This window comes from Protobothrops mucrosquamatus, unplaced genomic scaffold, assembly GCF_001527695.2.
Source record: "Protobothrops mucrosquamatus isolate PMUCROS unplaced genomic scaffold, P.Mucros_1.0 scaffold169, whole genome shotgun sequence".
In the NCBI taxonomy this organism is placed as follows: domain Eukaryota; kingdom Metazoa; phylum Chordata; class Lepidosauria; order Squamata; family Viperidae; genus Protobothrops; species Protobothrops mucrosquamatus.
Genome location: NW_015386530.1, coordinates 897,049 through 909,709, shown reverse-complemented (window position 1 = coordinate 909,709; position 12,661 = coordinate 897,049). Strand labels below are relative to the sequence as shown.

General features: G+C 46.5%; 1 protein-coding gene across 1 annotated transcript; it reads left to right on the top strand.

Annotated features, from left to right (window-relative positions):
• The first annotated feature begins 4,444 nt into the window (after positions 1-4,444).
• On the top strand, positions 4,445-10,837 carry NLRX1 (NLR family member X1). The gene is made up of 5 exons (XM_029283658.1): positions 4,445-5,050; positions 5,918-7,338; positions 8,067-8,153; positions 9,145-9,396; positions 10,519-10,837. The coding sequence occupies exons 1-5, from the start codon at positions 4,739-4,741 to the stop codon at positions 10,835-10,837; spliced, it is 2,391 nt and encodes a 796-aa protein (XP_029139491.1). The 5' UTR covers positions 4,445-4,738.
• Positions 10,838-12,661: the final 1,824 nt, after the last annotated feature.

Here is a 12,661-nt window from a genome sequence, read left to right as displayed (position 1 = left end):
TGATTCTTGCGTCCTTGATCCTCCGGAGTAACCGAGGCCTAAGGACCAAAAAGTAAAAAATAAATCCAAAAATGGCTGAATGAATGTGTGTGTGGGTTTTTGGAGACTTGTGCAACTTTCTCACTGCAGTAGGTGGCACCATTTCCTTGATTTTGGCTGAACCGCTGGGGGTTGTGCCCGGGTAAGTACTGCCAGGAAGTCCCAGCACTGTAGCCTAGACCGGGAAGTTAAAACTAAAATTAAACAAATGCAGAAGGGTAAATAACTTTTGCATTGTGTGAAGGATGGGTCCTTATTCAGGGCCTCAGTCTTGTAGCTAAGAGTCAGGAAACGTTTGGATCAGGCCCCTCAAAGTCCTGAGTAGAGAGACAGTTTTGCCTTTTTTTTTTTCTTTCCTAGAGTGACCTCAAAGTTTCAACATGAATTTTTTGCAGAAGCAATATAAAATGTTGTGCTTGGTTTATTCAGCAAGAGGGGGCAACGAAGAAAATTCTTCTTGCCAGCAAGGAATTTTCTGCCTCCAAACATCTGCCAAAGGAGCACAATTTTGCCAAAGAAATGGGAGTGGCAAGGTTTTGCATTCCATGTGTACTTTCCCCCTCCTTTAATTAGCAGAGTTAAGAAACTCTGATGGTTTCCTAGCTTGTCTTCTGTTCATCTGGCTTGGCTCTTCAAGGAAGCTGCGGCTATCGAAGTTGCTGTAACCACAAAGTGTTCTTCTGGGTTGCTCAGAAACCTTCTCTGTCCTGTGACTTTAAGAGGCAAAGGGCCAGGAGGTGGAGAGCTGGCAGAGAGAAGAGAATCAGCCTGGCATTTGACAGGAGAAAACAAACTGGTCTGCCCTTCAGATTCTGGATATCAGAGTCGTTCCTGGAGAAAGCTGTAGATCAGAAGGTGTGCCTTTGATACAAAGTTCCTTAAAAAAAACCCCTGCTTTTCTAAAGCAACTTGTTCTGCAGATCCTCAGATATATTCCAGTTCTTCTTTCTCTCTTTCCTGGCTTCCTGCTATCAGTCCTCTCTTTTCACGCAGGGCAAGGATTTGAGTTTTCTTGGTGAGGACTGTGAGTTTTATGTTTTGCTGTTGTGTTTGCTTGGTGCATGGCTTGGTAAGTGACATCTGGTAGCCATCCCAGCGTGGCAGATGGTAAAACTCTTTTAGGAAACACAAGGATCCACACGGGTGGCTGAGTTGATTCCAAAGTGAGCGTTGGAGGTCTTGATCTTGGGCGAACGTGTGTGGTGGATCGCCGTCTAAACCGCCTTTTGCTGGGCTCAAATAGGCCAGTTTATTTTCCTTTCTAAGTTGAGGTCCTGGCAAGCAACAAACCATTTTCATCCTGTCCAAAGATAAGCTACAGAAGGTGCTTTTAGGAAAGGGTTCTTCCAGAGCAATGACCACTGGAATTTAAACGGGACAAGAGACACCAAGGGATGGGAATTATGCAGGACAGCTATGTTCTACTTTGTGCAAAATGTGTCTGTTGCAAGTTGGACCAGAAAGAACTTATGAAGATTCCACTAGATTGAAATCAGAACAATTGATGTAAGACAGTGGTTCTCAACCTTTTTAATGCCGCGACCCCCAACCGGTCGTAAGTCGAGGACTACCCAACCGGTCGTAAGTCGAGGACTTTCCCTGCCCGGGAGCGCCACACATGCGTGGTTCCGCCCCCTGCGCCGGCCGAGGCGTAGCTGGCAAGTGGCAGAGACGGAGCAGGCCGACCACCAGCTGGCCCAGCTCAAGGGAGGTAAGGCACCCGCCGGAAAAGGGGAAAAAAATGGCGGACAGCCTTGCTTGGCGACCCCCGTGAAATAGTCGATCGACCCCAAATGGGGTCGCGACCCATAGGTTGAGAACCACTGATGTAAGAGGTAGAAAGACCCACAAGGTGAGACTCTACTTGAGTAGCATTCAACTCGTGGGTGATAATTTCTTCCTGGATCCTGTTATGATCTGTCCTTTGGTTTTAAAAGGGGAGATTGGGCCAGCAACCCAGGGCAAATTCCGTAAATAAGTCTTTGGGCCTAGACTGACCATGCTGGGCTAGGATGCACCAGGGGACTCCTTTCCACAAGACCTCTGACTCTTGATGTCTTTTTCAGTTGAAGGACAGGACTTTGGCGTCATGCATTTCAGGCACTGGCTTCCCCAGATGGGGGTCCAGTACAGTCGAGTGAAGCCCAGAACCCCCAGAGGGAGAAGCAGGGGGGCTGCATCGCTGGCAAGACACCTGGATCTCATGTTGGGTAAGCAAGGATTGGGTTCTGGGTTAGAAAGGGTTGGAATGGCAAGGGAGCTTCAGGACATGTTATTTTTCCTTTCTTTTCCAAGCCTGGGGGGTGTTAACTTGGACGTTTCTGCTCCCATTGGGCCAATTAAAGTCCGAAGAAGGGAGAGGAAGACTTGTCTTCAACTTCGGGAGGATCTTTGTAAGCAATACTTCCAAGGGTTTGAGCCTCTTGCTCCAGAATCCATTGAAGTTGGAAAAGAAAGAAAGAAAGAAAGAAAGAAAGAAAGAAAGAAAGAAAGAAAGAAAGAAAGAAAGAAAAAAGAAAAAGAAAGAAAGAAATACTAGCCCTCACCTACAACCATCCTACTTTTTCAAAATGAAGTGGATTTCTTCTTTTTTGCTCAGTCATAAAGCTTCTGGACCACTGTTTCTCAACTCAGCAAATTTAAAATATATGGACTTCTGGGGAATTCTGGAAGTTGAAGTCCGCACATCTTAAATTTGCAGAGGTTGAAACATAGTTCTGGACCAACTCTTCTTCTCCCTGCAAACAGGGAAGATTTTGTTCCATTCTTTCCAGCCTTCAAGGCCACCTCTGGTTTAATTGTTCTTCAGCCTTCCCCCTATCTATTAATTTGCTTCTGTTCTGCTTGTGACTCAACAACTGGGATTAAGGGAGGGTTAGAATTAGACAGAATCATTTCGTCACACCATGTGGGAGGGATAACACTTCCCGCAGCTATTTCATCAATCACATCAAATACTGATGTCTCACAGGCTCCCTACGTGTTCTGGCTTAGTCATGCCTCACTGTGGACTTCAGTGGAGTCCTGTCATGGGATGCAAAAATCTGCAACGTCTTTCCTCAAAGTGGGCTAAGCAGAACTCCATCCCCCTGCTTCATAAATTGCTAAAGTATAACGTGTACATTGTCTGAAACAAATGGATAGCTTCATAATTGCTTTCTTTTTTCTTTTTTGTCTTCTTTGATCTGAGATACAGGGAGAAGCCAACTCCTCAAAAGAATATTTTACTTAGATCAGATTCGGTGCTCCTTGGCATCTCCACTCAGGTAAGAGCACACCTCTGAGGTCTCAGCTCCAGGTGGACAGGATGTTTCTTCTGGGGAATGGAAGACGTTGGCTCCTGGGTGGGCGGGTGAGGGATTCAGCATTGAGGGTAGTCACCCCATAGACCGAGACAAAGCTTCAGAGCATGCAAAGAAGATGAATTGATGACCTTCCAGATGTTGTGCTCCCAGCATTCTTTGCTATTCTCCAGGCCACCTGAGAAGGTTGGGAATTGTGGTCCAACCTTGACTGAAGGATCATGCAAGCTCCCCTGCTCTTATTCCATCTTGGAAAAGTTTCTGAGTTCTGCCATCTTGGGGAGTCAAAAAACCTTTCCTTAGCAGCCTTCTGGAATTCATTCCAGGGGTTACAAGAAGCCAACTCTAGAAAGCTCTAATATTTAATAGCCGCACCAAGGATCCCTTTTGTTCCAGAGCAGTCTATTGGTTTACCTAGTCCATCTAACATGAGTTTTGGGGACTCTTAAGAAGAAAAGGGTCTTTTCCATCTACCACTCCCTCTTTTACCTTAACATTCAGGGATTGGAGCCATAGTCTTCTGCTTGGAAACATGTTTTCTTCTACAAAGCTACGGCCATTATCTACTGCAGGATTGTGGTCTACACTTACACTCTTGTTGATTCCCAAGAACATCTTTAGCCTCCAGAGCTCCTCCAAAAATTGTCTTCGTAATGTAGTTTTGAATATGAGGAGAGAATGGAGTAATTAAATATAAGAGAGTAAATAGATAATGAATCATGTGAACTAAAATTGATTTGATTTCAGCTTTTTTTTTTTTCTGGGCCCACTTGGTAGTATTGCCCACAAATCTTGGCATCAGAGTTACATCATTCTTCTAACAGTTTTGTTCCTCCACAGGAACTTCACCCATTACCAGGGAATGTTACAAGAGGCAACATCTCGGCCTGCTTCCCCCAAGTCAAACCAGAGAGTGCCGAAGAACGTCGCAACTTCTGGTAAACCTGTGGACCTCCTTCCTCTGAGGATTGATGGGTTATGAAAGTCCATCAGATACAACCCATGTATCCCGATGTCTAGGGATATGTTTTTGAAAGCAATAACAAGGGACTTAACCTTCTTCTCACCTTTCCTTCTCTTGTTCCTCCTCAGAAGCCATCCAAAAACACAAGAAAAGTCTGGCGGATTGGTTTTGCCGGCAGCCCAATGAGGAGAGACAGTTTGGGCCTTCCTTTGCTCTGGACGCTACCCACATCGATCCAGTGATCCGGGAGACTTCCCTGGAGGAAATCCTGAAACCATCCACAGATCTGACAATTCAGAACCAACTCCAAGCTTCTTGCTGTCATACCATTGGTCTCCAGAACCTTTTTGACGAGGATCCCTGTGGACAAGAAGTGAAGAATGTGGTCCTCTATGGAACGGTGGGCACCGGAAAAAGCACCCTCATCAAGAAGATGGTGATGGACTGGTGTCATGGGCACCTTCCTCATTTTGAGCTGCTCCTTCCCTTCTCCTGTGAAGACCTTTCGCAGGGCAACAGCCCCGTGTCTTTGCGCCGTCTAGTGACCAAGAAATACCTCCACCTCCGGGATGTGGCTCCACTGCTTGGCTCCAGCAACCTCAAGGTGCTCTTCATCCTCAATGGCCTTGACCGCCTCAATCTGGACTTTCGCTTGGCCCGCACTGAGCTTTGTGGTGACCCCAATGAACCCACCTTGCCAGCTGCTATTGTCGTCAACCTGCTCAGGAAGTACATGATGCCCGAGGTTTGTGGTGAGGGATTGGCAGATGACCACACTGTGCCCTCCCTCTTGTGTTTTCTTTCTCCCTGCTTTCACCAAGGAGGCAGCTCAGATGGGTAGCCTTGAGATTTGCAAATTAGGGTTGCTTTGGATGGGATTAGTTTTTATTAAGTAGTGGAAATCAATCATCTTTTCTTTGCTTAGGGCAAATGCTTAAAATATATTTTATTGGGTGAACTTTGCCTATCTATCCCTTACTTAGTCTGCTTTGAACTAATCGGAAGACAAGTGGGATAGAAATGGAATGAACATTAACCACCATGAGGGGTCCTTAGTGCTCTCTGTTTGGGGGGTGGGTTTGCAGACATTTCATTACCCAAACTAGGTAACATAGTCAGTGCTAGAAGGAAGTGGGGTTTGAGGAGAGGAGGAGGAGGAGGAGGAGGAGGAGGAGGAGGAAGAGGACTGTGGGGCCCTTCGTTCTCTTTGAGCTTGGTGGTTTTCTTGCAGAAGTTTCATTACCCAAACTAGGTAACATCATCAGTGCTAGAAGGGAGTGGGCTTCAGAGAGCAAAACCCCGCTCCCTTCTAGCACTGATGATGTTACCTAGTTGGGTCATGCAAGAAAACAACCAAGCTCAGAGAGCACCAAGGACTCCTCATTTCAACCCTGAGCTACAAAGATTCTCTTTTATTGGTTACTAACCACTACAGATGATAATGATGAGTGGTGAAGAAACTAAATTGCACCGGTTCTGTACTGAGGAGTCCCATAATCAGGACTCATAATTTCATATCTCGCCCTTCTCCTGCTGTTCCATCATGAATGCCATTTAAACACCAGTGGGTCTGTGACTTGTGATTAACTCCAGTTGGTTTCCATTCCTCCAGGCCAGCATCATTGTCACTACTCGCCCTTCGGCGGCACGTCGAATCCCCAGCAAGTTTGTGGGACGCTACGTTGAAGTCTGTGGCTTCTCGGACCTCAACCTCCAGAAGCTTTACTTCCAGATGCGCCTAAGGCAGCCGGAGTGTGTCAGAATCGCTGGTCCCCCCACGGCAGAGCAGGCAAATGAGCAGGACAACCTTCTGGAGATGCTGTCAAGGAATCTGGAGCGGCACAACCAGATTATGGCTGCCTGCTTCCTTCCTTCTTATTGCTGGTTGGTGTGCACTACCTTGCACTTCCTTTATTTTACCAAGACGGTGCCTCCAACTCAAACGCTGACGGGGATCTACACCAGCTTCCTACGGCTCAACTTCAGTGGGGAAGTGCTGGACAGCACCGATCCCTCCAACATCTCCATGATGAAGTATGTGGCCAAGACGGTGGGCAAGTTGGCCTATGAAGGGGTGATGTCTCGACAGACTTGCTTTACCGAGAAGGATCTCCGCCGCTGTTTTGAGGTAGAGATGAAGACGGAGAGTGAGCTTAACCTCCTGAACACTTTCCGGAGCGACGTTCTCCGCTTCTTCTTGACCCCCTGTGTTCAATCAGGCAAGGAACACACTTTTGTCTTCACTATCCCCGCCATGCAAGAGTACCTGGCAGCTCTTTACGTGGTCTTGGGGGAGAAGAAGACCCTGGTGCAACGGGTGGGCAAGGAAGTCTCTGAAATTATTGGAAAAGTTGGCGAAGATGTGGCCCTGGTGCTCAGCGTGGTCTCCAAATTCTTGCCGTTGCGCATCCTGCCCCTTCTCTTCAACCTCATCAAGATCTTCCCCCGCTACTTCAGCCGGTTCAGTACCAAAGACCGTGACACCATCGCCCGCACCATGGCCGTGGAGATGTTCAAAGAGGAGGACTACTTCAATGACGATGTCTTGGACCAGATCAACTTCAGCATTCTTGGGGTGGAAGGCCCCATGCGCCACCCAGATGAAGCTTCCGACGATGAGGTCTTTGAACTCTTCCCCATCTTCATGGGTGGGTTGCTGTCACGGCGTAACCGGGCCATCTTGGATCAACTGGGCTGTCCTATCAAGAACCTGGCTGCTTTTGAGATTGCCAAGGCCATGAAGAAAACGGTCATCCGGAATAGCCGTAAGGGCTTGCCGCCATCCGAGCTGATGGACTATCTCTTCTTTTTACACGAGTTCCAGAACGAACGTTTCACAGCGGAGGCTATCCAGTCCTTGAGGACCATCAACCTCTCTTCGGTCAAGATGACCCCTCTCAAATGTGCAGTCCTGGCTTCAGTGGTGGGTACCACGAGCCACAGCGTCGAGGAGCTAAATCTTGCCTCTTGCCATCTCGATGTCAGCAGCCTGAAGACCCTCTTCCCTATTTTGCTACGATGCAAGAAACTCCAGTGAGTTACGATGTTATAACTGAGCATGATCCACACAATTCACATCAGGGTGAAGCTTCAATTATTATATGCAATTAAATCTAAGGAACTTCCTAGAGTGCTGCAATAATTGCAAAGTTTCACCCTACTTTTTTACATAACGATGTGCATTTAACCCACATCTTTTTTTGAATTCATGTTTTTGCTTTTTTGTTTTTTTAAGAAAGTGAATTCATTTGGTTTCTTAGACATACCAAGGTGCCGTTCTTAAGACATCCTGCTTTTCTGGCAGGTTTACCGTATTTATTTGAAGGGAAGTTAATGCTAAATTTAAAGGATTGAGCAGAAAATACAGATGTTTCCAGCAAATTGGAGAGAACATCCTGTACCACCCCTACTCCCAACCCTTTGAAAATAGATTATTTGCAGAAAATGCCTAGGAAATTCGGTAATCATTTGGTGAATCAGTTCCAATGCGTTATTTTTTAATGGCTAGAAAATTGCAGTCTTGACTTTGACCAGAGGGTGGCAAAATCAGACAGAAAGTTAGAAAGTCATTTTATGGTTGAAACTGAAGATGAGTCTGAGAGCCGGGAAGCTTCCTGGGGCAGAGTTCCACCAGCTTTGGGGTACTACATATCCCATCATCCTTGCAAGCCTGGTCAAAGGGAGCCCAGCCCGATACATCAAGGAAACTGACCTAGGATGCTGGACTTGCAACTCCAACGTTGTTCTGTTGTCTCCTCCAGTTTGCAGCTCAACAGTCTGGGTCCAGAGGCATGCAAGGAGATCCGGAATCTGCTTCTGCATGACAAATGTGTGCTCGACACCTTGCGGTGAGTATGAAGGCTGAGTGGGAGGATGGCTTCCACCTTGGCGAGGCAGACAAGGAGAGCTATATTTCTGATGACTTGTAGGTCGAAACCAAACTCTTAACTCAAAGCAGAAAGAGAAAAGAACGGGTGAGAGACATCAAAGCTGGTTTGAAGCTGGTCTCTCTAGGCCCAGTCAGCTCTCTGACTTGGTTGTGATGTTCCACCTAAACAAATTTCTCCCTTCTCTCTCTCTGTCCTGTTGCTCTCCAGAGAAGCTTTGCTTGCAACTCTACTGTTGAGGAATATTTTTTATTTATTTCTTATTTAGAAAATATGTATCGCCGCCTACTCACACATGGCGACTCAAGGCGGCTTACATCAGTAAAAAAAACACCCTATAAAAATAAAATAACAAGAGGAAAAATAAAATAATATAATAATCCTCCGGCCCAGTGGCAACACACATTAAACTAGCCATTTGCTGGGCTGTATCCCGCTCTGGGTTCTCCAGGCCCTCTGGCAGAACCAGGTCTTCAGCGCCTTCCACTTTTCTGGAGAACAGCAGGTTGGGATGGGTGAATTTGTAATCGGCCTTGGATGGGTACGTGAGATGCAGGATAGTCCAGCCCTTCTGTTTTGTTGGATTGATGTTCTCGGAGCATACCTATGAGCGTAGCATGCACCCTGTAGACAAAACACGCAAGTAATGTTTGCTAGAGCAGCAAGATGCCACTCTTGATTGGCCAGTACAAAATTTGACCATATATACACAAAGTTCTGGATGGCACCAAGGGCACAACAATGAGAGAAGATAGCAGAATTGTGGAAGGAGATGCTTTCTTTTTCTACTACTGATCTTCTCAACAAACATTATCAGGCAAAAGATTCTTGGGATTGCAGGAATGATGGAGTCTATAGGTCGGCCTGTCTAGAAGACATCTGATTAAAGGAGGTTGGGCAGTGGAAAAGGTGATGAGGTCTCCTGTGTTGATGTTTACTGTGTCCTCCTCAGACTTGCGGACAATCCATTGACCGAGGAGGGGGCTCACTATCTAGCTGAAGGCCTGGCTGGCAACAGCTCATTGAGAAATCTCTCACTCCTTCACACCTCCCTGGGGAACCAGGGCGTGAAGGTGATCACCCAGCACCTGGCTCAGAACCAGCACCTACAGGAGCTTGATGTGGCCTACAATTCGTTGACCGATGAAGCTGCGTTGGCCCTGGTTGAGGAGGCCAAGAGACACGCAACGCTGGAAAAAGTGCAGTGAGTTTCCCATGCCACTTCTTAGTTGAACGTCCAAGGCACGTGTGTCTGGAGTTCTGTTACGCCTTTGGGTTGCTGAGAATTTTGGCAAAGGGTGTCTCCTTGATGGTCCCAAGATCATGGGCAGAGAGAAGGAAACCCCCATGTTCTAGTTTGACTTTCACAGCAGAAGGGAAGGGAACAGGAGACAACTGAAAGCCGCGGAAGACTGGGCTGGCTTTTGAAAGAAGTCCATCACTGAGGGACTCAAAATTCTGTACCCTCAAGTTTTGGTCCTCTGTAGAACCTCAGGAGCACATCATGAAATTATGGAAACTTCTTTCCCAAAAGTCCATTTATAGTTTACTTTGACGAAGGGTTTTCACTGGTAATTATTCAATAGAACTGAGAATTTTTGATCTGAGTGTCCATAAAGCAGAAAATACTGGATGGTGGGCTTGAAATAGGGGGACATGACAGTTTAAATAGGAAGTGCAAGAGAGCCCATAAAAATCTCATCTCCTTACTTTTCAAATGTATCCTAACCAGCTGGCTTGGATTGTGTTGGGATGCAAAGCAGGATGAAGCAGAACAATTAAATGGGCTGGGTGTTTTTTGCCATTGTGGGATGCTGACCATTTTATGAAGTTTTTAAAAAACTAAAAAAAAAAGTCTCATTCAAGGAGACTATGATTTCTGGATTCAATTCAGTTCAAATTCAAGGCAACTATCATTTAGGCACCAGGTTAGAAAACAGGAGACGGCAAGTTCTAGTCCCGCCTTAGCCATGAAAGCTGGCTGGCTGACTTTGGGCCAGTCATTCTCTCTTAGCTCAACCCACCTCACAGGGTTGTTGTGTTGTGGGGAAAGTGTATAGGAAAGTGTATAGGATATGTTTGCCACCTGGAATTATTTGTAAAAATAATAAAGGTGGGATACAAATGGATAAATAAAAATGCCATTTTATCGTGATGTTCTCCAACCTGACCCCTTTCAGATCTGTTGGGGATGACTTCCAGAATTCCTGTCTCTGGAATTGGCAGCCAAGGGTGCCCATTGGAGCTGGCTGGTCAGTTCACGTGGACCTGTCCTGCTTCTAGCTCCTAAAGCTTTCCTTCTCTTCTTCCTCTTCCTCCTCCCCAGCTTGTACTTCAACGAGATCAGCGAAGAAGGCAAGCAAGCCCTGCACGAATTGCGCAAGAACCAGGACGGCCTCCGAGTGCTCATTTACCTGACCATGGGAGCAGATGTGTCCGACTACTGGGCCATCATCCTGAACGTGGTCCAGAAGAACCTGCCCATCTGGGACCGGGACCGGGTGCAGCAACATCTGGGGCTGCTCCTGGAAGATCTTCAGTGCAGCCGACGACAGACGGTCAACCCCTGGAAGAAACTCAAGTTCATGAGAGTGGAAGGGAAGGTCAAGAGGATGCTGGGTCACATGCAGAGGGGCACCCTTTGACCCTCGGTTCCCAGGAGCCATTGGTTCCAGGACTGCTGACACGGGGCTTCCTACCAGGCATTGAAACACCGGTTGATTCAGATGCCACAGTGAATCTAGTTGGCTACCATGATTACTGGATGGGGTTGGCTAAGTTGGCCCTTCAGGGCTCTTCTGATGTTGTTAGGAAACTAAGTTGGCAGGTACGGTAGACTAGAGGTGTCCAACCTTGACGACTTTAAGACTTGTGGACTTCAACTCCCAGAATTCCCCAGTCAGTTGGGGAAGGGATGTACTGGCTGGGGAATTCTGGAGTTGAAGTCCACAAGTCTTAAAGTTACCTCTTTGTAGAAACATCTGCCAATGAAAGACGGATTAATATATCCATCTCACATATCAGGTGGAGGATTCCTGCCTTAATCTCATCTCTATATTTGCTGGTTAAAATTAGCTTTTGCCACCTGTTGCCTTCCAGGCAGGTTGGACTACACTGCCCATCACTTCCAGTTGGCCTGGGCCCAGACTGATACATCCGGAGAACAGTAAGTTGGAGAAAGAGGATTCATACAAGATGTTTGTGCTTTTGCAGAACATGGTGTGCATATTTTTTTAAAAAAAAATTACAAACAACACAGAAGCTGTTGGCAAGATCCCTTTGTCATTTGGTGCTGTGCATCCTTGTGGCAAACACAGTGTGGTGATTTTTTCCCCCATAGTTTATTCCGGGGAGGAAAGGATGGTAGTTGCAATGGATGCTCGATTATACATTTAGTCCTCAATTTACGACAATTGAGTGCAACATTTCTGTTGCTAAGTGAGACAGTTGTTAAAAAGTGATTTCTGCCCCCATTTTCTTGCAACCATTATTAATTAAATCACTGCAGTTAAATTGGTAATATGGTTGTTAAATGAATGCGGCTTCCCCCTTGACTTTGCTTGTCAGATGGTCACAAAAGGAGATCCTGTGACCCCAGGGCACGGCAACCATCATAAATATGAGTCAGTCGCCAAGGATTTAATTTGGATCATGTGACCATGGGGTCGTAAATGTGAAAAACGGTCAAAAATCATTTTTTCCAGTGCTGTTGTAACTTTAAACGGTCACTAAATGAAATGTTGTAAATCGAGGATCACTTGTAAAAGGGATCTTACCGGTTAGTTCAGGGGTAGGCAATCTTGGCTCTTTTATGACTCATGGACTTTAACTCCCAGAATTCCTGAGCCAGCATGACTCAGCTTGGAAACCTCTTCCTTTCCCCTCAGCATGGCTGGCTCAGGAATTCTGGGAGTTGAAGTCCACGAGTCATAAAAGAGCCAAGGTTGTCTACCCCTGGGTTAGGTGATATTTAGCCAAATGTGCTAGCGAGAATGCAGATATTTTTTTAAAATGCTTTGATGGAGTTGACGAGAAGAGTCGAGGCTGACCCAGCGTTTCCCCATGTGTGTAATACAAAGAGAGAAATTATTCTCTCTATCCTTCCCATTGCATCCTTTCTCTCTCACTCCTTCCGTTGGTACGACACTCCAAATAACCTCACATCCGATTCCGCACCACACAGCGACTTTTCTCCCATTTGCCGAAGTTATTACCCTTGGCGGGAAGAATATGCGCTACATACGAATCTAAAAAGATGAATGGTCGTGTCACATGTCACTGAGGACTAGCAGCTTGTGGGATTTGGTGGCCTATAACCCTGCTCTTTTCTTTGGTTTGGGGGTGGGGTGGGATCAGTGGTGGGATTCAATAGGTGAACAACCGGTTCTCTGTGTGGATGCTGCTTCTAGAAGTCCATTCTGGGCCTGGGCCACAAAAAAATAGCTACCAGTTCTGATGAACTGGTGTGA

Coding starts and splice junctions, on each gene's coding strand:
- NLRX1 (XM_029283658.1), top strand. CDS start 4,739: ATGGTGATGGACTGGTGTCATGGGCACCTTCCTCATTTTGAGCTGCTC. Junction 5,051..5,917: donor GGAAGTACATGATGCCCGAG/GTTTGTGGTGAG, acceptor CCATTCCTCCAG/GCCAGCATCATTGTCACTAC. Junction 7,339..8,066: donor CTACGATGCAAGAAACTCCA/GTGAGTTACGAT, acceptor TGTCTCCTCCAG/TTTGCAGCTCAACAGTCTGG.